This window comes from Ambystoma mexicanum, chromosome 1q (genome assembly GCF_040938575.1).
Source record: "Ambystoma mexicanum isolate Mex_15411 chromosome 1q, UKY_AmexF1_1, whole genome shotgun sequence".
In the NCBI taxonomy this organism is placed as follows: domain Eukaryota; kingdom Metazoa; phylum Chordata; class Amphibia; order Caudata; family Ambystomatidae; genus Ambystoma; species Ambystoma mexicanum.
Window position 1 is genome coordinate 390,551,418 of NC_090922.1, and position 26,015 is coordinate 390,577,432.

General features: G+C 45.8%; 1 protein-coding gene across 5 annotated transcripts in view; it reads left to right on the forward strand.

Moving 5' to 3' along the window:
* The window catches only part of RBL2 (RB transcriptional corepressor like 2), a 953,306-nt gene that overhangs the window by 359,816 nt on the left and 567,475 nt on the right, over positions 1 to 26,015 (forward strand). For all 5 annotated transcript variants that reach the window (XM_069639547.1, XM_069639538.1, XM_069639539.1 and 2 more), the window contains exon 9: positions 2,446 to 2,612. In XM_069639547.1, the coding sequence (XP_069495648.1) occupies positions 2,446 to 2,612 (167 nt within the window). The remainder of the gene's footprint in view (positions 1 to 2,445; positions 2,613 to 26,015) is intronic.

Below are 26,015 nucleotides of genomic sequence, written 5' to 3' on the forward strand. Positions count from 1 at the left end.
GTAATCCCTTCTATGGTATGGGGTTTTGTTTCCCCTTTGTTAGGCAATCTTTTTAGGCTCCACTCTTTCTTAACAACTTGTTAGGGTATTACAATCTTGCTTGTCCCCTTTGGGCCTATCTGTTTGTCTCAAATCTCTGGTACCCCTCAGGGCCTTTCATTACTCTCCTCGACTTTGTGTCTGTTTCGTTCCCTTTTGGAACACTTTGGAGCTCTGCCATCCTCCTTGCTCTTCTCGTTGTGAACCACATACGTGTGTCTTTGTAGTGTTCTTTGAGGAAGGCGGCTGTTTGGACTGTGTCTGAACTGCTATTCTCGGGTCAGCGGTTCGTTGTTGTACCTTCTCTGGTTGAGCGTTGGTTTTTACCTGCTTCCGGGTCCCATTTCAGTGGCGGTTCGTTCTCCCCCCACCTGGAATCCCGTAGCTTGGAACTCGCAGCCCTCCTGTGTTTGTCATTGTTCCACAGGCTCTCTGCCCACCGTGTATGGGACGTGGTTCCACCTCCAGGCTTTACAGGCTCTGCGGTGCAGCCTAGGTTACAACTATTTGTAGCATTGTTCGGGTTGGCCCTCTCCTCTCCCAACCGCAGCTTAGCTCTCCAACGCCTCCTCCCCTCCAGGTACAGGACTGAGCTTTCTTAGGCCTCTGACAGTGACAAGAAATACCACACCATTGGTCCTCTGGGTCAGGCCTCCAGGAGTCGTCAGCAGCACAACCAAGCACAGTTAAAGGTCCCACTGCCTTCTCATTAATTATGATCAATCCCCATATGAGCTGAAAAAACTTGGGACATTGGTACTAAAGGTGATGGTGTAGATTTGTGTACTGGGGAGTCCTCGTCCCCTATGTGGGGGTCATCCCCAGTGAGATCTCGCTTGCACTGCCCCATAGAGAGTGTTTTACGTAGCAGGCTCAGCTTGCTCGTCTCAAAGGGGATGGCTCAACCTTGGAGAAAAGGGACACATTCCCTGGATTTGTCACAGCTAAGAAAGGGTTAAAGGCATAGAGGGGGCAGCGGCTCAGACCTTTATAGAGAGCACACCCTGGTAAATAAAATAGGGATGGTCGAGAGGAGCCTGTTGATCCAGGGGAAACTGTAAAGGTAACTGGTGGTACGAGCCGTCACCATTACGCTGAGGCATAGGAAGGACAGGCCAGGAATGAACAGGGTATGGGAGGACCCTGAGAGGAGCTGGGGATAGTAGAAACATCCTTCTCCACTCAACCCCACCATCATAAGTGACATCTGTTTAGAAGCACCAGCCTGGCTAGGACCCAGCTGCAGGAAGTGGTTACCAGTCTACCCCAAGCCTGCTGTACAAAAACCTCCTATCAGACAATGTGCAGTAGGACTTCAAAGGTGTGTGGCTGCAAGCGAACAGTGGGTTCACAGCTGGAGAAACTCTACAACCCAGCTAAGGGACAGAGGATGTGACACCCCCCACCAATCCAAACCTGGGAGGAGTGACAACATCCTCCTTGAGAAGTAAGCCTTTTGATTTTTACTTTTATCTTTTAGTTGAGAGTTAAAGGGCATTTTGAATGCTTTTTTTACACCTTTCACTTGGCCTGCAATTATTTGAGCTGTTTTCTGGAACTCGATAAGATTGACTATTTCTTTGGCAGAACCCCTTTAGAGTAAGAGGGGAGAGGCCGTGTACTGTTGAGAGAATAGCCCCTTCCTTCATCTCATTTCCTGACACCTCGAGATTCAAACAACCAGACACTTTGCTTATTGATTCTTATAACTAGCCTGTCACTTTGTACACTGAAAGGGTAATAAAACGTCTGAAAATTATACTTTTGTGCCTTAATCTCCATTTTGAGAACATTGTGGTTAACTGACATTCAGCATATTCATATGCCAGTTTAACACAATTTGAATACATTTATAGCATAAGAGACTTGTCAATGTGCTTATTTCACGCTCTACTCTAGATGCACAAATCCTGCAAGGCAGAGGATGCGCTAATTTCACACATGTGATTCAGAGAAATGAGACCGGTCACCTGTATTTCCTGGGGACATGCACCGCCACAAATGATGCACTGGCACAGCCCTATGATTTACACTAGTAATAAGTGCGCGACCCAGACCCTAATTTATCATAGGCACCCACTTGGGTGCTCTGAGTGCATTTCACCATGATGGGCTTTAAAAGGGCTGGTCATTGTGAAATGTAAAAAAAAAAGTGTTGGGAATTTGTGGAATTTAAAGTTGTATCTTTTATTGAATAAAAACATTATTTAGAAAGGAAAGGCGCATACATTCTGTTAGCTAGTCTTTGCCCACTTGCCTTTTGGGTAATTTTAAAAGGAACTAAGACTGTTATGAGACAAATCTGGGGGTTTATCTTTGATTAATGTTTAGGGTAACCAAGATTGTTGCCTCACTTCATACTAGCGCCATAACAAATTGTATTTAAACATCTTTATTTTCCTGTAGTTAAAAACCCTTCGAATTTCTACTCCACTTACTGGTCGCAAGTACATCAGAGAGAACAATCCCTATGCGACACCTGTCTCCACAGCAACATACAGCGTGAGCCGCCTTCATTCCATGCTGACAGGATTGCAAAATTCACCAAGTGCAAAACTGCTTCTAGATCTGAGGTTGGTGAAGTTGTTAATTTGTTGTAAACCTATCGAGCTTGTAGCACACATGGTTGAGGCAAACAGTGAATAAATACTTGATGCACTCGCCTGACAATCAATAAGAACATCGCCCTAAATATTCTTGTATTCTCTAATAGTAGCCTGAATGAAAAGAAGAGCTCAACTCCTCTTACTTTCTCTTATAATATAGTGTTTGGTTTTGGTATAAAGTTAGAAAAAGAATCCAGTGAACTGCTAACTTCCTTGGCTCCAATGCCTCCAGGAGCCTCCTTTGTCTGCTTCCCCTTTCAACTTCCACATCTCTTCCCTCACAGCTTCTTCCTTCTATGGTGGGACCCATTTCTGGCTCCCCTTGTGCTTGCCTCTCCTTTTTATCCCACTTCTACTCCAACCTCTGCTTCCCCCTTGTCTCCTTGATGCCCTCTTCTAACCTCTCCCCTCCCCCCTCCTTCACGATGTGATGTTCTTTTCCAACCTCTATCCTCTTCCCCCTGCACCTTCAATTTTCTCTTTGCCTTCTCCCCCACTTGCAACATCACTTCTCTCGTCACATCCTCCTTCAACTGTACCTTGGTAACCTCCTCCAACTTGAGCACCTCCTGCTCCTTCAGTTCTCTCTGCACCTCCATCTCTCCATGCCTGCTTGCTCCGCTGCTCCAAACACCCAGAGAAACTGGTGCTTTCTCCAAGTATTTATAAGCCCCCTATCCTTCCCTCCAAGTGGAGTATGGTCTATGGCCTGAACATGGGTGTAATAGTGACTGTGGCCTGGAGATCATCTCTGTAGTAAGTACTCAGGTGAATGCAATGTGTCTCCTCCTGCATGTTCAACTTGACGGACTCAATGGAATCTTCAGCCTTCGCACATGTACAGCTGAATACTGTCATGGCACCGAAACGTACCGGGTCCGGTGAGTGCTCCGGCTCCTGTTCATCGGTTGCGATGCCCAGTGGGGCAGCACTCCACTCTAGCCTAGGTTGGTAATCTTTACGTCTCACTTGTCACTATGCTCCCCCTGTTGGTCCACTTAAGCGTGGGCCATGGTGGTGACTTCCTTCCGACATAGGATTGATATAAAGGGATAGCTGTTACAATTTCCTTCTGCCATGGGTCTGCATGGCTCCAGATTGTGGGGTTCTTGCTCGCCTTACAAATGGGCTGAGTATAACGTCTTGATGTGAGAGTAGACCGCAAGTGGCGTCTGCTTGTTTGGAACCCCTGGTGTTGTTGGGGGGAACATGGGATTCACCCTATATCACCATCCGGACCCCCATCACATAACGGGTGGTCGGCCCTAACCCTTTTTGGTCGACTCACACACATCGCCTGGCCAAACAGGGGACATCGTCACAGCAGAATTCCACATGAAGAGATAATTACTTGTTTTGTGGGTTCGGACTTCATAAAACTATCTCCTGGGCAACGTATAATTCCAACTCTTAGTAGAGGCTTGTACCGCCCAATGTAGAGGTAGCTATGGCAGAGCAGCCAGGCTTATCTTGGGAGGGAGAGAGGGCTGTAAGAAGGTACAAAGAACTTGTTGCTTCAAAGAAACACTCATACACTTATATATCAGGCAAAGAGAATTCTTTAAAAAAGTAAGTACTATCCTAAACAATGAACACGGTATAAAACACAATACAATACTTCTGGTAAGTAAACCACAGTGTAAAATACTTGTAGAATGGCAGTTTGCTGTTCAAGGTATGAAAAACCACTTTGTAGTAAACCTTTTATATACCTTTTATGATAGCAGACAGAATTCAAAGGTAAGTAAGAACTTGGCAATTACTTTTCAGAAGGGCAGTAGGCAGTTCAAAGATGAGTAATAACTTGGTATATACTTTTCAGAATGGCAGTCTGCAATTCAAAGGTGAGTACTAACTTTGTATATACATTTTAGAATTGCTGTATTCCATTCAGGGTAAGTATTACCCCTTTGTAGTAAACTATGTAACTGTTAGGCAAAGTTTGTATGCAGTACCCTCTGGGACCACTACACACAACTAGGACTACAGGTGTAAGCAAAACCAACCTTTGGTATAAGTCTGTGAAACAACAGTTTTTGGTAGCGAGCGGAGCAGCCAGGCTTATCTCAAGAGGGAATGTGAGCTTGTAATGAGGTTACACAGAGGTCTACAATTATAAGTATTGAAATAGACACACTCAAGGTTTCTTGGTAAAACACTTATTAATGTATTACACAGTCATTTAGAAATCATTCACTAAAAGGAGGCAATCAATATCACACAAAAATATCCTACAATACTTCACACTAACCGGTTCTGAAACATTAAACTACTTTGAAGTAGGAGCAAAATGGCATTCAGAGCAATTGAAGTAGGAGCAAAAAGGCATAAGTTAATAAAACGAATAGTAGAGTTACTTTAAAACAGTGCAAATAGTTTGAGTTCATTAGAGGAGTTGGTCCAATGCAATAGGTAGGTCAAAGTCAATGGGCTAGTGTCTTGTATAGGTAAAAATGGTTCTGGTAGATAACGGAAAAGACTTTGCCACGGTTCTCGGAAGTAGTTCTCAGAAGAAAGAGTTATATGTCGGGTCACAAGCTGACTAGGCCTGCAAGGTGCCAAAGTTTCACAAACATTCGCAGTGAGAGGGAAGTTCTCTTGGTCAGTTTTCACAGTACCTTATATTGAAGAAAAAGATGCAGCTGAAGACTTCTGTTCCTGGCAGTTCCTGCAGATCTCCCTGTTCCTGAGCCTCAGTTGTGGGGACAAGGGGGAGGACGTCGGGGGACTCCTGCACTGCTCTGGGACTGATCACACAGCTGGCAAATCTTTGATTCCGGTAGCTGCCTTCAAGAACACAAACTGTTGTCCTTCTCCCTGGCTATTCGGTTTCCTGCAGCACTCTGAGGAAAATACAACCAGCTCCGAGAATGGTGTCCAGGTGGCATACGAGTTGATTGGTCCTAACAACTCAAAGGAAGAAGTCGTCCTTGAAGGGCTTCTCTGTCGAAATGAACTTGGCGGTTAGGACCTGCAGCAGAGCTCCACTGGGCAAACCAACGGTCCAGTAGTTGCAGCAGCCGTCCAATTCCAGCTCGTCTTCGGTTCTTTCATTCCAGTGGTCGACTCTGCCTTCCAAGCCAAGAGACTTGTCTTTTAAACAGTTTTCTCCCATTCATTCCAGCCTAGCTGCCACTCATCCAGCAGGGTGGTTGTCCTTGTCGGACAGTCAGCCACCCAATCACGACAGATTGCATTTGGGTTTCCTAGGAGAATAAGAACATGGAGTTTCGGGGACCTCCCTCCCTTCCTACCCACCGCAGACACTCAGGTGCCAGAGGCAGTCTTCAGTCCTGAAGCCCGCCAAAGGCATAGAAAACAAACCTAGTTTGGCGCGCAGAGACAAACTCTAGAAGGCCCTTTCCAAAAAGAAATGGCGAAAAAAGAAGACCGGGACCCGTTTAAACCAAGGAGGCTCAGACGCCATCTTGAAAAACATTGCTCCCGCGATTTAACGCTACTGGTGTTCGCGGTCGGGAACAATCATGGTAGTTCGTTGTAAAACCACTGCCACCAGCCATTTCGATAGGAAAGGGTAGCATTTGACTGACTGCTACATGAGTTTCTAGACACAGGGGATACTAGGTAACCCTTCCAGCACTCTATTGAAAGATAGTGTGTACTGGGTCTAGGAATTTAAAAAGACTAGTAAAGTCAATTCTAAAAAGGCTTTCCTCTGTTACTGCACAAAGGGTGCTGTGTAACACATGAAAAGATAATACCTCTGGAGTTGTCTAAAACTCCATAATCAAAGAAAACGAGAGTAAAACACACATCAAAATACATGAGAGAGTGGGAAAAAAGGTTCACACTCTCTCCAGGAAAAATAATCAAGTCCTCAAAATCCAGCAAAGTTGCTGGGGGTCTCGAAGGTGAAGGGAATTAGCACTTTTATGAGAATTCTCCCTAACAAACCCCGCCTAATTCAAAGTAAAATAGTTCTTTTTTTCGTTAAGTTCTTTTAGTTTGTTTGTTTGTTTGTTTGATATAGCGCGAAACCAAACCCGCAGGTAGCCGGGCGCAAACATTACAAGGATACTTGAGAACTTAGTTACAGTGAACACACAAAAGTAGGAAATAGGAAAAGTTCTACAACATTATAGTCTGCAAGTGCTTATACAATTAATGCAGGTGTTGGAAGCAAGGAGATATGTCGTAGGATAGTTAAATAACGCTTGAGTCTGAATACAGTTGTGCAGTTGATTTCCAGGTGTCGGGAAGCATGAGAGAGCTAAGTAGTAGGAGTAGTGGTCAACCAGAGTTAGTGGTCCTAGTGAGGTCAGTGAGGTGGCTAGGTACTAGCAGTGGAGGTTGGGGTCCCTAGGGTACCTAGGGGATAGGGTGGCACGGTTAGCATAAGGGCATGGTCAGGAAGGTGTCGCTCAGGACGAGAGGTTCTGTTAGGGAGGGAGAACACATTAGATGTTGTTGGAGCATATCCATGAGAGCACCTTGCGCCTGAAACTTGGGTAGGGTTGGTCCTTTCTGAGTTCTATGGGGAGTTTGTTCCATGTTTGAGCAGCTGTGACTGGGAAGCTGGCGCCGCCAGCTGTGCTCTTTTTGTATCTAGGCACCAGCAAGGTGAAGGCATTAGTCGTTCTTGTGGGGCGGATTGAGATTCTCTTGTTAATTCTATTCACTAGGTAGGGAAGAGCTATATTGTTGAGGCACTTGGATGTGAGCGAAAGAGTTTTGAGGGTGATCCTGTCTTTGATTTTTAGCCAGTGGATGTTCCTTCTGGCGGTGGAGACATGGTCTCTGTTAGGTATGTTTAGGGCTACTCTGAGCGCGTTATTTTGGAGAGTTTGGAGTTTGTTAAGGATATACTTGTCTGATCCCGCATATAGGGCATTACAGTTGTCCAGTCTGGATATGATAAGTGCATTGGCTAGGGTAATACAGCTGGCCTCTGTTAGGAATGGCCTGCATGCTCGGATCAGTTTACAAGTATAGGTTGTGGAGGAGGCTAGGGAGTTAATTTGTTTTTTGAAAGTGAGTGCTGAGTCCAAGTAGACCCGAAGGGATTTGACTGCAGGCATCACTTTGATGATATTGTTGTCTATGTTAAATGTAGGCATAGTTAGGGTCGAGTTTTTTAATCGCTGTTTCTGTGCCGAGGATTAGAATCTCTGTTTTGTCGTCATTCAGACAGAGGCCGTGGGATGCCATCCATGCCTGAATGAGGAGGTATATCCTATTTACCAAAGCTGAGTCTTCCACGTAGTTTCCTGAAAGGGGGATGAGGATCTGAGTGTCATCTGCATAGTTAGTGTAGATGACACCCAGTCTATCCAACGTGTCAAACAAGTGTTTGGTAAAGATGTTATACATAGTAGGAGATACAAATGATCCCTGGGAGACACCGCAGGAGACTTGCATGGGATCAGCAGCTTCAAGGGGGGAGAAGACTCTCATAGTCCGGTTGGCAAGAAAGGTTTGAACCCAAAATGGGCAGCGGAGCTGAGGTGATTGCATAAAACTGCGTGATCTACTTGGTCGAAGGCTGCCGATAAGTCAAGGAGGAGTAGCATAGCTAATTTTCCACTATCCTTCAACTCGTCAATTTGAGTCTTAAGATCAATCAGGGCTGTTTCAGTGCCGTGAAGGGGGCGGAAGCCAGATTGTCGTGAGCCTAGAAGGTTATTGGTTTCAAGGTAATCCTGGATTTGCAGGTAGGCTACCCTGTCGATAATTTTAAGTACTAACGGGACAGTGGTGATGGGTCTGTAGTTTGTCGGGATGGCGGGTCCAGAGTTTGTTTTTTTAGCAGGGGTAACACCCAAGACTGTTTAAGGTTATTGGGCACTAGGTTGGTCTTAAAGGAGGGGTTGATCAGTTTTGAGATGAAGGGAGCTAGGTCTCTCGCTGCATCTTTTATAATTTGAGGAGGGCAGTTATCTCCTTTGCAATTAGATGGCTTTAGGGAGAGTATGATTTTTTCTGTCTCAAGTATAGTTATTTGTTTGAAGCTAAAGGGCTCCGGGGTGTTAAGGGCCTGGTTTGGGGAGGGCTGTGCCAAGGGGATGGGCTCAGGTGGCAATAGCAAGGCGGCTTTTTTATTTGCAATTTTATTTTGAAGAGAGCTAATTTTTCCTGCAAGGGCATTTTGTATGTTGGTGCACCAGAGTTGATTTTTGGGGGTGTTATCCGTTTGCGGTATGGGCGATTCCATTTCACGCAGGATGGAGAATAATTCCTTGGTGTCAGATTTGGCTTTGGTTATTCTTTCGTTGTAGGTGTGCTTTTTAGTGCTGATAATTTCCTTTTTCTATTGTTTGGCATGGGTGCATAACTTGACTTTGTTCTCCTCAGTAGGCGAGTGTCGCCATATAGATTGCAGTTTTCTTTTTTGAGTCCTAAGGTCTTTTAGTTGAGGTGTGAACCAGTTGTTTAGGTGGGAGAGTTGTTTGCCTTTCCTGATTTTAGTGGGGGCGAATCTAATGCCACGGTCATGGTGTTATTGTAGGTTTCTACAAGTAGGGATGGGTCTGTAATGTTGTCTACATTGTTCAAGGAGGTGTGGAAGGAGTTGTTCTGCTGTGATGTCTTTTTTGCTTCTGGTGGGGAGTGGCAGGGTCATTATTATCTGTTTAGGATGGGTGAGGTCAAGTGAGGCGGAGAATGAAATAAGATGGTGGTCTGTCCAAATTTGAGGAGTTATACTGGTAATGCTGATGTTGCAGTTTAGGTCAGCAACCCAGTCAAGGGTCTGACCTTTGGAATGGGTGGAGGTAGTGACTTTTTGCGTTAATCCAAAGTCATGCAGTAATGCTGCAACAGATGTGGCATTTTTATCGTTGCAGTCATTGAAACCAAAGTTGAGGTCTCCTAATAGTAGGATTTGCATGTGGTCTTTTGTATTGTTATTCAGGATACTAGTTAGGTCGTCCTCGAAGGTGCCTAGGTGTCCAGGTGGTCTGTAGATCACATAGATGGTGAGAGTGCGGTTGCAGAAGAGATGAAGTTTGGCAGTGAGGAGTTCACACGACTGAAGTGGCGTGGTAGTAGCTAGTCTGATAGGCAGGTTGGCTTTGTGGATAATAGCTAAGCCACCTCCTTTGGTATTGGGTCTGTCGGCTCTTAGCAGTTGGTAGCCGTCTGGTATTGCTAGCATAATGGCAGGGCCAGCAGCTTCATGGAGCCAGGTTTCAGTTATCCATAGCAGGTCTAGGTTCTCGTTAGTTAGGGTGTCAGAGATCTCAGTGGCGTGTGCAACCATGGATCTAGCATTAATGAGGGAGCAAGTAAGCGGGAGGGTTCTCGTTGGTAAGGTAGTGGAGGGTTCCCTCTTTTTAGTTGAGGTCACAGCTTGAGATGGTAGCTGCTTGGTGGGAGGGGCGCCTGGGGGCAGGGGAGCGGGTTTGGGATGTTGAGATTGTTTGTTTGTTGGGTTAGTTAGGCTGGTATAGCCCCTGAAAGTATGGTAGGATGATGGTTCATGTAGTTGGGACAGTCTGGCCCTTAGCCGCATGTTCCTGTCTTTAGGTGGGCAAGAGGCAGCGGGTGCGAGTGCCATGATAGTAAGGAGGCTCAGTACAGAGTAAGCTGTAAGCTTTAGGGACGTTTTCATTCTGTTTGTGGGCAGTGAGAGGTGTTGTAGGTTAATAGTGATGTGTTACACAGTAGGCAGTTCCTGATAGGCAAGAAGGGCTGGCGTACGATAGCAGGTAATCAAGTACATGGTATGCAGTTCAGGATGGGCAAGATGTGCTGGCAATGATAGGTAATCTGGTACAGTAGTTCAGGGTAGGACGGTGGTTCAGTAGGGGTAGCAGTTCAGGGTGTGAGAGGCACTCAAATATATGCTACAGTATGCGACTATCAAGGCAGACTAAATGCAACTATCAGGACAGGCTAAATGCAACTATCAGGACAGGCTAAATGCAGCTAGCAAGACAGGCTAAATGCAACTATCAGGACAGGCTAAATGCAACTATCAGGACAGGCTAAATGCAACTATCAGGACAGGCTAAATGCAGCTAGCAAGACAGGCTAAATGCAACTATCAGGACAGGCTAAATGCAGCTAGCAAGACAGGCTAAAGGCAGCTATCAGAACAGGCTAAATGCAACTATCAAGTCAGACTAAATGCAGCTTTCAGAAAGATGCAGCGTGCATGTACATGTAGATAGCTAAGTATAATATAGTTAAAATGATTTTCATTATTTTTTCATTAGGTAAAATCACATGTAACCAGTGGCTCATAGCTTTCATGCATATCAATGAAACAACTGAAATTGCAATTGTTAGACAAGATTGTATGTAGTACCCTTTGGGTGCACTACAACAACCCTGACCTCCTGGCAATAGGAACCCAACCTTTAGTATAAGTCTGTACTACACAGGTTGGTAGCGTGTTGAGCAGCCAGGCTTATCGCAAGAGGAGTCAACGTGAGCTGTAGGGCAGTTACACAGAGATTCACAGTGACAAGTATTCAAATAAACTCTTACACACAAGGTTTCTTGATTAAACAATTATTAATTTATTTAACAGTGAGTTTGAGTAAACCTTCCAAGAACAAGTCAATGGGCTGTGTTCGTGCTGGTAGAGAGTTTCCCTGACCCCCCTCTGTTTTGCCTACCAAGTAACTTTGGGTCTCACCCTAAGTTATCAGGGGAATCTAGACATGGACCCCTTGCTCACTGCTCTTAGAGAGGCACAGCTTCACCTCACTGATGATGCCCAACAAGGCTGAAACATGTGTATGGGGTTGCTGTGGTACTCTTGTTCAGAGGAGTATTGCCTAGCATTTCGGTGCTGGACTGCCCATGGGCAGGACAAAGACTGATATGCGGGGAAATCTCTTCTCTGTGAAAAGAACAGTGAGCTGAAGACTTGGTTGAGACTCTCCCAGGGGCCATCCACCCAAGAACAAGTCAATGGGCTGTATTTGTGCTGGTAGAGAGTTTCCCAGACCCCGCTCTGTTTTGCATACCAAGTAACTTTGGGTCTCACCCTAAGTTACCGGGGAAATTCAGACGTGAACCCCTTGCTCACTCCTCTTAGAGAGGCACAGCTTCACCTCACTGATGATGCCCAACAAGGCTGAAACACGTGTACGGATTTGCTGTGGTACTCTTGTTCAGAGGAGAATTGCCTAGCATTTTGGTGCTGGACTGCCCATGGGCAGGACAAAGACTGATATGCGGGGACATTTCTTCTCTGTGAAAAGAACAGTGAGCTAAATACTTGGTTAAGACTCTCCCATGGGCCATTCACCCAAGAACAAGTCAATGGGCTGTGCTCGTGCTGGTAGAGAGTTTCCCAGACCCCCCTCTGTTTTGCAATATAATAGTAACACACACATACACTCCAAAATACACACGCTGAGTTTCCCATAATCAGTAAATACCCATATGGGATGATACACAGTCACTTCCTACACCCTCAAATGACTTCAATAGCCAGGACTGTGTGGACATTAATATATTACTGTTGCATTTAGAACAATACTCAGGAGTATGTCAAAGAAACAGATTATTAGAATAAAACAAGAGATCTCTGAATATTCTGAAGCACGTAAGTACTTTTGGTAACCTCCAATGCAAAGTAAGTTAACCCCTTCCTGGAAGGAGGGCTAAACACAGAGTCAGAGGGAAGAAGAGATATTCAAGGAGCCAGGTCAGGCCAAAGTCAATGGGACGAAATTCAGGCTGAGCTGAAGCACTTCTTTGCAGGTAGGTAAAAGTCTTGTACAATGTTTTAGAAGTCTTTGTAGAAAAGAAGAAATCAAAGTAAGGCCACAAGCTGATTAGGCTTGTGAGGTAAAGAAGCTGTTAGCAACTCTCCAGAAGCAACCAAGACAAGTCTTCACTGAGAACAAGTGAGGTTACACAAAAAGAGGTAAGTTCTCTTAGACTTTACAGTACCTTTGGTTAGAAGAAAAGGGCTTTGGCTGGTGTCTGTTCCGTTAGAGCTCTGCAGATCATGTGTTCCTGGGCCTCAGTCTTGGGGACAAGATGGAGGACTGTTAGGGAGAAATCTCAGAAATGTGCTAATCCCCCCCTCACCCCCCCACACCCTTAGTACTTGTTTTTTTTAAGCTGGAGAGAGTGTGACCCTTCGTTTCCACTCTCATGTATTTGAATGTGATTTTATACGCTGTGTTTCTTTTGGTTGTGGAGTCTGACAAACTCCATAGGCATCATCTTTTACATTGTGTCACACAGCACCTTCAGTGCAGTGGCACAGGGAAGTCTTTCAGATTTCCCAAAGGTTTAAATACCTTCTCTTGGATAAACTACTGTTTCCAAGAGCAGTTAAGTGAAATTGACTTTACTTATGTTAGGGAGAATTCTCAGAAATGTGCCAATTCCTCCCACCATAGAGACTTCCAGCTCTTTTGCTACACTTTGGGATTTTGAACTTTTCCGTTCAATGTGTTTTCTGTGTTTGTTTCTTTTGGTTATGGAGTCTAACAAACTCCACAGGCATCATCGTTTACATATTGTCACACAGCACCTTCAGTGCAGTGACACAGGGAAGTCTTTTAGATTTCCCAAGGTTTAAATACCTTCTCTGGGATAAACTACTGTTTCCCAGAACAGTAAAGTGAAATTGACTTTACTTAGCAGTGTACTTGCTAGACCCAGCACAACCTATCTTACAATAGAGTGCTGGAGGGATTACTTAGTATCCCCTGTGTCTAACTGCTCACGTATCATTTTCATGTTACCCTTTCCTCACAGGATGGTTGGTGGCAGTGGTTTAGTCCGAACTACCATGGTTTGCATTTACCGCAGCTTTTCACAGCTCTTTGACAAAATGGTCCCCGGTCTTTGTTTTTTGCCATGTCTTTGTGGAAAGGTCCTTCTAGAGAGTTTCTCTGCGCTCCAAACCAGGTTTGGTCTCGTTCTTCATTTCGCCTTTGGCGGGGTTTCTGAGTGAAACCCACCTCTGGCTCCAGAGTGTCTGGGGTAGGCAGGAAGTGATGGAGGTGCCTGAAACTCCCTGTGCTTTGTCTCCTAGGAGACCCAAATGCGCTCTGTGGTGATTGGCTGGCTGACTGTCCGGCAAGGACAGCCACCCTGCTGGGTGAGTGACAGCTAGGCTGGAATGAATGGGAGAGAACTGAATAAAAGGCGAGTCTTTTGGCTTGGAAGGCAGAGTCGACCACTGGATGAAGGAACCGAAGAAGAGCTTGTAGAGGATGCCTGCTGCAATTCCTAGACCGTTGGTTTGCCCGGTGAAACCCTACTGCAGTGCCAACTTGCCAAGTTCGCATTGACAGAGAAGCCCTTGCAAGGAGGACCTCTCCCTTTGAGTTGGTGGGACCAATCAACTCCAAACCAAGACATCTGGACACCCATCTCAGAGCTGGTTGAATTTCCTCAGAGTTGCTGCAGGAAACGTATAGCCAGGGAGAGGGACACCAGATTGTGTGTGTTACTTTTAAGCTGGCCTAAAGCTTTTGGAAGATCCTCTGGACTCCCACGAAGCAGGACTGACCAAGCCTGAGCCCCCTCAGCAGAGTGCGGGACCCCAGAAGCAAGGACAGTCCACATTGACAGCCAGGAACCGCGTTGTTGCTATTTGCGGTAGCTGAAACGCGAGACAGCCACTGAAAGTTTGCCGGTTGTGGGTTTTGGCAGTCCCAGTGCAGTGCAGGAGTCCCCGACATCCTCCTTCTTGTCCCCATGACTGAGTCCCAGGAATAGTGAGATCTGCAGAGCTGCACAGGAACAGAAGTCATCAGCTGCATCTTTTCTTCTTTACCAAGGTAATGTAAAACAAGTCTAAGAGAACTTACGTCTTACTGTAGAAGTGCTTGTAACTTCCACAACTCACAAGTCTAATAAGCTTGTGGCCCTACATTTGATTCTTCTTTTCATCAAAGACTCCTAAGAACTTGTGCAAATACTTTTCCATTCACTTACCATAAGTGCTTTATCCTATCCTAGACTTTAGCCCATTGACTTTGGCTTAGCCTATTGAATTGAATAACTCTTCTAGTGAACTCTAAAAGTATCTGCACTGCTTAAGAAATGCGTGGTCTCTTGTGTTCTAATAACCTTTGCCTTTTACCAACTTTTAAAGAGTGTTCTGAATGCCAACAATAAGATATTAGTGTCGCCAGCACCCTTGTTACTGAAGTCACGTGTGGGTGTAGGTTTTGTCTGTGGGCCATCCCAAAAGGGTCTTCTCTTATTAAGTAACTCAGAGTGTACAGTATTGAAGTATATTTGTGTGTTACTATTACCTTGCTCCCTTCTGAAGAAGGCTTTATAACTGACTGATGAATAAATTAATAAATGTTTATGCAAGAAACCTTGAGTGTAAGAGTGTATTTGAATACCTGTAACTGTGAATTTTTGTGTAACTCCACTACAGCTCACATTTCCCCTCTTGAGATAAGCCTGGCTGCTCAACACGCTACCAAAACTGTGTAGTATAAGCTGATACCAAAGGTTGGTTTGCCTATACCTGTAGTCATAGTTGTTTGTAGTGTTCCCAGAAGGTACTGCATTCAAACTTTGCCTAACAATTTACCATTGTAACTTTCTGCACCCAGCGCATCCTATCTTATAATAGAGTGCTGGAGGGGTTACCTAGTATCCCCTTTGTCTAGTTTCTCATGTAACATTTTTTATGTTACCCTTTTCACACTGAATGGCTGGTGGCAGTGGTTTCGTTTGAACTATCATGGTGTGCCTTTACCGCGGGCTGCATTCGTAGCTACAGTAAAGCACCCAGAGGAGCTATCTTTGTCAAAATGGCCCCTGTCTTCTTTTTTCGCCATTTCTTTGTGGAAAGATCCTTCTTGATATTTGTTCTGCACGCCAAACCAGGTTTGGCCTCTTTCTTAATTTCGCCTTTGGCGAGATTCACAAGTGAAACCCGCCTCTGTCTCCAGAGTGTCTGTGGTAGACAGGAAGTGAGGGAGGTGCCCGGAACTCCCTATGCTTAGTCTCCTAGGAGACCCAAATGCACTCTGTGAAGATTGGCCGGCTGACTGTCCGGCAAGGACAGCCCCCCGCTGGGTGACTGACAGCCAGGCTGGAATGAATGGGAGAGAACTGAATAAAATCCAAGTCTTTTGGCTTGGAAGGCAGAGTCGACCACTGGGCGAAAGAACCAAAAAAGAACTTGGAAGAGGACGCCTGCTGCAACTTCTGGACCGTTGTTTTGCCTGGTGACGCCCTACTGCAGTGCCGAAATGCCAAGTTTGCATCGATAGAGATTCCCCTGCAAGGACGACTTCACCCCTTGAGTTGGTGGGACTAATCAACTCCAAAGTAAGCCACCTGGACATCCATCTCAGAGCTGGTTGAATTTCCACAGAGTTGCTGCTGGAAACCGCATAGCCAGGGAGAGGAACACCAGATTTTGTGCGTTGCTTTTAAGCTGGCCTAGAGCTTTTGGAAGATCCTCCGGACTCCCAAGAAGCAGGACTGACCAAGCCTGAGCCCCCTCAACAGAGTGCGGGACGCCAGAAGCCAATAAAAAGTCCATCTCGACAGCCAGTAACCTCGGTGTTGCTATTTGCAGAAGACGCGAGGAGCTGAAACACTGAACAGCCACTGAAAGTAAAGTTTGCTGGTTGCAGGTTTTGACCGTCCCAATGCATTGCAGGAGTCCCCCGACGTCCCCCTCTTGTCCCCATGACTGCAGCCCAGGAACAGCGAGATCTGCAGAGCTGCACAGGAACAGAGGTCATCAGCTGCATCTTTTTCTTCATTTCTAAGGTACTGTATAAGGTCTGAGAGAACTTACCTCTTACTGTAGAGTGCTTGCAACTTCTACAACTAACAAGCCTTTTCAGCTTGTGGCCCTACATTTGATTCTTCTTTTCATCAAAGACTCCTAAGAACTTGTGCAAATACTTTTCCATTTACTTACCAGAAGTGCTTCATCTTATCCTAGACTTTTGCCGATTGACTTTGCCTTAGCCTATTGCATTGTATGACTCTTCTTGGAGGATCCAAAAGTATTTGCCTGCTTAAGATTATTTGTGGTCTCTTGTTGTTCTAATAATCTTTGCCTTTACCAACTTCTAAAAGTATTCTAAATGCCAACAGTAAGATATTAATGTCCCCAGCACCCTAGTTATTGAAGTCACCTGTGGGTGTAGGTTGTGTCTGTGGGCCATTCCAAAAGGGTCTTTACTGATTTAGAAACTAAGAGTGTACAGTATTGAAGTGTATTTGTGTGTTACTATTATATTGCTCCCTTCTGAAGAAGGCTTATTCTAACTGACTGATAAATAAATTAATAATTGTTTGTGCAAGAAACCTTGAGAGTAAGAGTTTATTTGAATACCTGTAACTGTACATCTCTGTGTAACTCCACTACAGCTCACATTGACTCCTCTTGAGATAAGCCTAGCTGCTCAACACGCTACCAAAACTGTGTAGTACAAGCTTATACCAAAGGTTGGGTCTCCTATACATGTAGTCAGAGTTGTGTGTAGCGGTCCCAGAGGGTACGGCATACAAACTTTGCCTAACACTGGTGGCAGGCGGTGAGGATATATTGTAGAGTTGTTACATTGAGAATTTGCTTTACTTTTGTTCACCAGGCTAAGCTCCACTAGAAAATCAATTGTAACATGCCAGATATGGATAAGTTCAGACAGGAAGCCCTGATCATTTTAACAGTAGAGCAACTGAAAGAAATGTGTAAAGCCAGGAATCTCCCTGTTAAAGGAAAGAAAAATGAACTAATTGCAAGATTGTTGAATAATCAAAGTCTGGGTCGTAGGCCTGTCACACCTACTATCCCAGGAAATGTGGAAAATGATGATGAGGATGATAATTCAGAGTCTAACTCTAATATTGTTCAAGAGTCAGTCGAGTCAGAGGAGTCTCAGGAAGAGAGGCCTTATTTACCTCTACAGGCCCTTATGCCTCAACCTTTAGCCACAGGGACCCTAACATGTGCAGTACTGAGTCCAGAATGTGTCTCTCTTGAAAAAATGAGACTGGAGTTACAGTTCAAAAGATTGCAACTCCAAGCTGAAAACAAACATCAGGACATCAAACTAAGGGAAATGAAAATGCAACATGCTCTTGAAATGAAGAATTGGTCTCTTGAAAATGTTTCTATCCAAGAGTCTTCTGGGTCTTCCAGTCCCAAGATACCTTGCATGCCTAAAGAAACAGTGAGTATGTATGATGTGAAACTTGATATTTTGAATTGGTTGGTGCTTTTGAATATAACTAGGGGATTCAGGCTTTCACAGGGAATCAGTTGATTCTTTGCCTTTTCTCTAGGCTCCCCCAGGTTGCAACTGATGCTGTAATGGAGGTGGGGGAACTTGAAAGATTGGAGTATGAAAATGTGAAGCTAGCTTTGATAGCTAGATTTGGGAAAACTCCTTCCCGGTACCTTAAGAGGTATATGACCCTCAAAAAGACTGATGGTACCCCTTGGGCTACCTGGGTGTGTGAATGTTTGAAACACTTAGATGGTTGGGTTAAGGGTTACAGAGTGAACTCTTTTGAAGGAATGAGAAATCTGTTTTTGTTGGAATGTATTTTTGATGCCTGCTCTCCTGAGCCTAGACAGCACTTGGCTGACTCTAAAGAGATTGATCGCAAGAAGCTAGCAAAAGCTGCTAACTTGTGGGTTGCCAACAGGGCTACTCACAAGGATTCTGGGACCACGCCTAAAAAGGATGAGGGGAAGCAGCACAAGAAAGATGACAAAGATAATTCTAAAACCTTCCATCCAAAAGAGGGCCACAAACATAAGGAGGGTAAGCCACATGGGAAACCAGGTCAGTCTAGTGAAACCTCTGGTGCCAAACCAGAGGGAGGTCAGCAGAAGCCCCCATTTATCAAAACATTTGGAAAATGTTATGCTTGTGGGTCAACTGACCATGTGAAAGGGGATCTCAGGTGTAAGGGTAAAACTTCAGGGATCTGCACTGCCTCCTTCTCCTTCATCCCTGAGGGAGAAGTACATATGGCAAGTGGAAACGTTCAACTTTTGGTTGAGGACCCCATTGGAGTCTCTGATAGTGTTTCTTTAGTGTCCCTGGGTCTGTGGGAACAGCAGAATGTAGATGTGTATAACTCCTGTACCAGATAACACAAAAGAATACTACAAGGACAGTGTACTTGTAAATCTTGTAAATGGTCAGGAGGCCCCTTCCATTAGAGACAATGGGGCCAGGATCACAGTGGTGGATGAAACCTTTTTCAAACCTGAGGATGTTGCTAAGGCACCCAAAGGTCCCACTAAGCTTGCTGGAGGTCCTCTTCAGATGGTCCCAATATCACCAGCTCTCATCCAGTGCAACAATATGACTGTAAGAATACCTGTCAGTGTACAAAGTGAGGAGCCTGGGAGAGTCCTGTTGGGGAATGACTCAAACATTCTTGGAGTTGTATCAAGCACCCATTAGAAGGCCAGAGAGCTCACTTTAAATGACTCTCAGTGGGTTGTTACAGAAGAACCTATAACACCCAGTCCACAGGAAAAGCCAACTTCTATTTCCAGAAAGAAAGAGACAAATGGGAAACCCAAGGTCTCAGGAAACAAGAAAGATAGCACTCCTGTGCATTAAACCAGGACATCCCTGAGAGGACATTCCAAAGTCACACCTGTGACTACTCCACCAGCTGAGGCTGAATGTGAGATCCAACCAGAAGAGGTTGAGTTAGCTACTGATGACACAGAGCTGGAAGAAGACATTCACTCTGTTGGAGATCTGGATCCTAAAGACCATCCTGAGCTGCAGTCCTTACTGGTAGAAGGTGGCCCCTGTAGGGCAGACTTCAGCAGAGGTCAAAGAGAGTGTCCTACTCTTTAAGGATCTCGCCAACAGGCAGCTTCCTATCTGGAAGGGCAAGAGCCAGGGAAGCACAGGTTGTACTGGGAAGATGGCCTCTTCTACAGTGAGCCTATTGAGACTATCCCAGGAGACTACAGGAGACTTGTAGTGCCCCAGGAAGTGAGACCTCCGTTTCTACAGTTAGCCCATGAGATTCCTTTGGCTGGTCACTTAAGTTTTAAGAAGACCAACAAAAGGAGTTATCTTTATTTCTACTGGCCTACGATGGAGTCTGATGTAGATACATTCTGTAGAAGCTGTCACACTTGTCAGACATCTGGCAAGAGTGGAGCCAAGAATGTGGCACCCTTGGTGCCTCTCCCAGTGGTGGGAGTTCCTTTTGAGAGGGTAGGACTCGACATTGTTGGTCCCTTAGACCCTCCAACATCTTTAGGCAATCGATTTATATTGGTTGTGGGAGACCATGCTACCAGGTATCCTGAAGCAATACCTATGCGGACTGTCACAGCTCAGGCCGTGGCTAAGGCCCTGCTTGGTATTTTTTTACCAGAGTAGGTTTTCCTAAGGAGGTTATCTCTGACAGGGGATCAACCTTTATGTCCCACTACATGCAAGCCATGTGGAAAAACTCTGGAGTGACCTACAAGTTCTCAACAGCCTACCATCGCCAGACCAATGGGTTGGTAGAGAGGTTTAACAGAACTATGAGGAGCATGATAGGTGCTTTAGAAGAACCCCTTAGAAGAAAGTGGGATCTTCTACTGCCATGCCTTCTCCTTGCTTATAGAGAAGTCCCTCAGGAAGGGGTTGGATCAGTCCCTTTGAGCTTCTCTATGGTCATCCGGTTAGAGGTCCATTGGCCCTAATCAAGGAGGGGTTGGAGAGTGCTCCTTCCCCCAAGCCAGTGAGAGTCACTGACTATGTGGTAGGTCTCCGAAGGAGAATGACACACATGATGACAGAAACTTCAGATAACTTGAAAGCAGGTCAGGCTCTGGTGAAGCATTGACATGACCAGAAGGCCAACATGGTTGAGTTTACTCAAGACCAGCTAGTTCTAGTTATGGTCCCTACAAGGCAAAGGGCCTTTCAGAACCAATGGATTGAACCCTTCAAGGTTGTGGGAAAACCTGCAGAGGTCAATTATTTGGTGGACTTAGGCAATCCTAAGGAGTCCCCCAGGGTCTTTCACACCAACCACCTAAAGGCCTATGTCTTTACACCTGAACTGGGAGCTTTGCCTTTAGATGCACAGATAGAAGGAGTTAATCTCGCTTCTGATCTAACACTGGAACAACAGGAGGAGTGCAAAGCTCTGTTAAATCAGTTTGCCCCTCTGTATTCACTCTCACTAGGCTTGGCCCCTTGGGGCCAGTATGAGATTCTCACTGGTGACTGTTCACCAGCCATTAAAGGTAAGTTTGTCCTTGTAACATAAATGTTACATTTGAAATGGGGAAGGGGATACTCAGTATCTCCCCAGCACTCCACATAAGGTAGGGGGTGCTGGTCTCACCTAATAAAATGTAAAAGGGTTCCAAAAATCCCTTTTGTACCCTTGGGAACTGCAGTTCGCACAAGGTTAGCAAGAGAAAGTTAAAAGGGGAACCCCTAGGGCAACCCAGCAATAATAGGCACTTATTGTCAACAAGTTGTCAAAGAGGCTAACTTTTAAAAGACACTATGGAGAGTCTTTAAAATGACACCCTTAAAAAGAGTAAAAGATTCTTTGAGTGTGGAAAAAGGTTCCCACTCACAGAGGTATAAGGAAAAATAATCCACCAGTAAAAGCAAAGGGTTCTGGGGTTAACACAGGTCAGGAAGATTTATCATTGCTATGAAAATCTTACCTACCAAAGCCAAAGGCTGACAGGAGGTGTGTGACACGTGATGGCAGAGCCACAAGGCTGTCAAAGAGAAGCCAGAGATGTGAAAATCAGCACATAAAGCCTAGAAGCCGAAAAGAGGAACTGAGTAAAGGTGACTTGGTGCACAGGAGCCAGTACCAAAGAACCTATGTTTGCTAAAGAGCCCAGGGAACTTGGTTGCCCAACCTGTGATGGGTGGACCGTTCGCTCTGCCTAGACCAGTCAGCCCTGAGTGCTGAAAACCAAGGACATTGTGGTGGTGAAGTTAAAGTCTTTCGGAAGGGAACCCTGAGACTTAAGGAACTACACTTGTTGTCTTGAGAACAGAGCCTCAAGACCTTTTTGTGTTTGAACTATGTTGCTTGGAACTTGGGGAAGGGAACCCCGAGGATTGTTTGGAAATATATCACCTTGAACTTGAGTCAGGTAATCTTGAGACTTTTGTGAAATGATCTTACATTTGGGAAAGGGGAGCTGAAAGAGAGCTGCGAGCTGGAAGAAACTCAGAACCTTGAGTTAAACACTATTTCTTTTATTATTGACATCCCTACACATTGTTTAGCTTTAATTGTGAGGGCAAATATAGGTTGTGGACACAGACAGACATTTAAGTTTAACTCTTTGACTCAGTCTTTCCTTAGTTTCGATTAATTTGATTTAATAAAGTATTTTATTTTGAACTTTAAGTCTTTTGTCTGTGTCTTGCTTCATGATACCTTCACAGTATGCTGGGGCCGTCGTTGGCTCAGAGTTCAAGTCTCTGGGCACCAGGTCCTGTAAACCACAACTATGAGCAAAGCCTGTAATTACCCGGGTTGCTTTTTCATGCTGGAGATTTTTTCCATAAAACCACCACTTTGAGTATTTACCTCTGGAAACTGGGGTGCATATGCGTGTCCAGGGAGTGGCCTGTGGTTGCATGTGCTACCCCTGCAATCTGATTGGCCACCCCAGGTGCCACCCCATTATCCTAAACTATGATCATTATCCGTGTGCGCTCCCTCGCAACGTAGGCCGCGTGCACTCCTTTTCATGTTAGCCCCCTCACTTCATGTCTACGCTTCCCCTCCCAGCGTTCTCTATCTTTGGACCGTCAAGGGTTCTGGTCATCACACAGATCAGTCTAACAACGACAGCAGGGCACATCTGGAGGGATCGGGGTCAGCTGGGCGGTTCTGGTCACCTGGACTGGCACTGCATTGGACTGCACTGGTTACTGGAGACAGGAGATCAGTGGGATGGCGAGTTTGCTGCAGGCAAGCCTTAGTAGTAGCAAGCCAGACTGGATCAAAAATGCTTCCCTTGGATTTTTGGGATTGCTTCATAATTTGGGCGTAGCTGAAAAAGGAGTTCAGCAATGCTGAGGCCTCAGCTTGGTAATACAATCAGGAATAAGGAACAAAGATGGAGAATTCAGGAACAGGGCACCACGCAGAAATCAGGATGAAGTCAGGAATAAATATCTTGTGTGCTGTGAGGTTCTCTTATTTATCATGCCAAATGGCATCACTAAATTATATGACAGGGGCAAGCTTACAACCCGCACCCATGATGCTATGATTGGGCAAAAGCATAATCTCTGCCTTGCTTTTCGCTGGTTGGATGACAGAAATGGATGTCATGTGTAGTATAGTGAGCGGGGTGTTGCGGAGGACGCCCCCGCAGCCCCTCCCTTTTTTTTTTTGTTTAGTTCGGGTGAGCTGCTGGGGTGTCCCCCGTAACCCCTGCTCACTATACTGTATCTAAAATGCATACCACGAAAGTATGGTGAGCGGGGTGTTGCTGGGGACACCCCTGCATCCCCCGCAATCTTTTTTTTTTTTACCTATCTAAAATGCATACCACGAAAGGTTCGAACTTTTGGTGTTCGAACCTTTGGTGGTATGCATTTTCAGACTTTTAGCATTGTCGGAACTTTCGGTGCAGTCATTTTGGCCTATTCCGCCCAGTTCTGTCACAAGTTTTGACACTCTCCTTCCTGATGGTTACAAGATTCTCTCCGATCCGAGAACCAACCGCCCCAGCAGTGGTTTATCCCGGATTTTCCCAGAGTGGATCCTTTCTTCTGTCATTCCAGCGCAGGATTACTCCTCCTTTGAATGCCTGGTCTGCAGGCTCTCTATCTCTCCTGGCCTCTCTCTCACTGTGGCCACTATCTCCAGGCTGCGTGACCAGGTCACCCTCTTCCGCTCTGAGTGGGCTGAACTCTTCTCCTCCCTCCTTGCCTCTACCTCTCAACTGCTCCTCCTTGGAGACCTGAACATCCACTAGCCCCTCTTATGGGCTCTTTCGCAACCTCTGCGACTCTTTGTCTCTCTATTCTTCCCTCTGGCCCAACGCACTCTGCAGGGCACACCCTGGACATTCTTATCTCTTCAGACCTCCCCCTCTCTAACACTCTCACCACTCCTCTCTCTTGGAGTGACCACTTTCTTCTTTCCTCCCACCTTTCTCTCTCTACCTCTCAGATCAAGCCAACCCCAGCACTGCCGCCCACCGTCTCGGTCACCTGGCCCATGAGGCGTGTGTCATTTGAGGCTTTTGCCGCTACTTTCTCTCCTCCTACATCTTTGGCTGACTCACACTCTGACACAGGCCTCTTTAACCTTCATCTCTCTATCTCTAACACTCTTGACGTCCTTGCCCCTCTCATGAGGATCCATTTGAAGCCCACATCCAAGTGCAACTCTTGGTACAATTCCGACCTCGCCACCCTTAAACACAAGTGTATGGTGGCTGAGAGGAAGTGGAGGGCATCAAGTGCACCCTCTGACAAATTGGCCTGCCGCCTACTCCAAGGGCAGTAAAGAATCTCTATCCTCTCTAAGAAGAGAGCCTACATCCAAGCCTGCGTCTCTGCGGCATATAACAACTTGGCTGAACTTTTCAATATCTGCAAGGAACTGGCCAATCCTGTTGCAGTCTCTACCTCTCCTGTTCCCTCCCAGGCCCTCTCCACGGCCCTGGCTTCTCATTTCACCACTAAAACTCAGGACATCCTGCCCACTCTCTCTTCCTCTACCTCCTCTTCCTCCTCCTCTATCACCCCTGGCCCTTCTTCGGCCATTTCTCCTCCTTTCTCCCGTTCACCCCAGATGATGTTTCTAGACATGTCCGATCTATGAAAGTCTAATCAAAGCAGGTTCTGCCCTGCTCATCCAGAACCATCAAGGACCATATCGACACCCTTGCTCCAGCCTTGGGCGATTTCTGCAATCACTCTTTTGCCACTGGAACCTTCCCTTCCACCCTTAAGCACTGCCTTGTGCACCCCCTTATAAAGAAGCCCTCTGCCGATCCTTCCTCTCCAGCTATCGCCCAATCTCCATCACTCCTTTCCTGGGCAGACTCCTGGAAAAGCTGGCCATCTCACGGCTTAATCTTCATACTGAATCTGTTGGTTGTCTCCACGACCACCAGTCTGGCTTCAGAGCTGCCAAAAGCACGGAAATCGCTCTCCTTAACACCTGTGAAGACTTGCTCTCTAATCTTGACTCTAACCTTATTATTGTCCTTATTCTCCTCAATCTTTCCTCTGTTTTCGACACAGCCAACCACGCCATCCTGCTCAATCTCCTCTGCGACAACTTGGGTGTCACTGGTCAGGCCATGGCCTGGTTGACCTCCTTTCTCACTGACCGACCCTCCATGGTCCAACTTGGGTATTTCCTCTCTTCAATCTCTCTCTCTCTTCTTGTGGTGTTTCCCAGGGGTCTAACCTTTCTCCTTGGCTTTACAACCACTACCTGGCACCCCTTCCCCACTGCATCGCTACATTCTAGCCACCATGGCTAGATCCAGAAAACTGCTCACTGCAGACAGGCTTATCCCTCTCGTAGAAACGTCTGCACTGGCTCATCCCACAGCCAACACCCTACAACTCTAGTTGAGATCTACAACGCCACGCCCAAAGAGATTATAGATATTGTAGCCCCACTGGAAAAGAAAAAAGCGAAACAAAAACTCCATGCAAATTCCTGGTTCACCCAAGAACTCCAAGACGCCAGAACCACCAAAAGAACGGCACTAACCTCCTGGCAGACAAATCCCTCCTCTACCACAAGAAACACTTACCTCACAGCTGCCAAACTATATAAAGAAGCCATCGCTAGAGCTAAAGCGGCCACCTACAATAACAGAATTGAGAAAGCCAACTCTCAATCCAAAGAGCTATTCACCATTTACAACGAGCTGACCATCCCACCTTCCTCAGCACAACCTACCGAAAAAAACGCAACATGGTGTAACAACATCCAACATGCTATGCTAGACAAAATCAAAAAACTCCAGAACACAATCAAATCCCAATTCGACAAACTTCCTAAAATCACTCCACCACCACTTCCTAAGCCCTCCACCCTCATACTAAAGGATAACATAGCACACAGTACAAACTCACCTAAACCCTTCTCATTCAAGGAAGTCACAGTTCCTGAAGTCCTTCTAATCATGAAACAGACCAAACCATCTCTATGCAAAGGGGACATTTGCTCAGCCAACATAATCAAAGACTGTGCCACAGCTTTGGCCCCTTTTGTAACCATGTTCATCAATACCTCCTTCGCCACCAGCACTGTCCCACTCGCCCTTAAGAAAGCATGGGTAAGACCGCTGTTGAAAAAACCTACCTTGGATCCGGACGCCCCAAACAACTACCGTCCCATTACCACTGTGCCGTTTCTGCTCAAGATCCTGGATAAGGCTGCATACCTACAGATCCAAGCTTACCTGGAAACGCACAACATTCTTGGAAAAAGGCAATC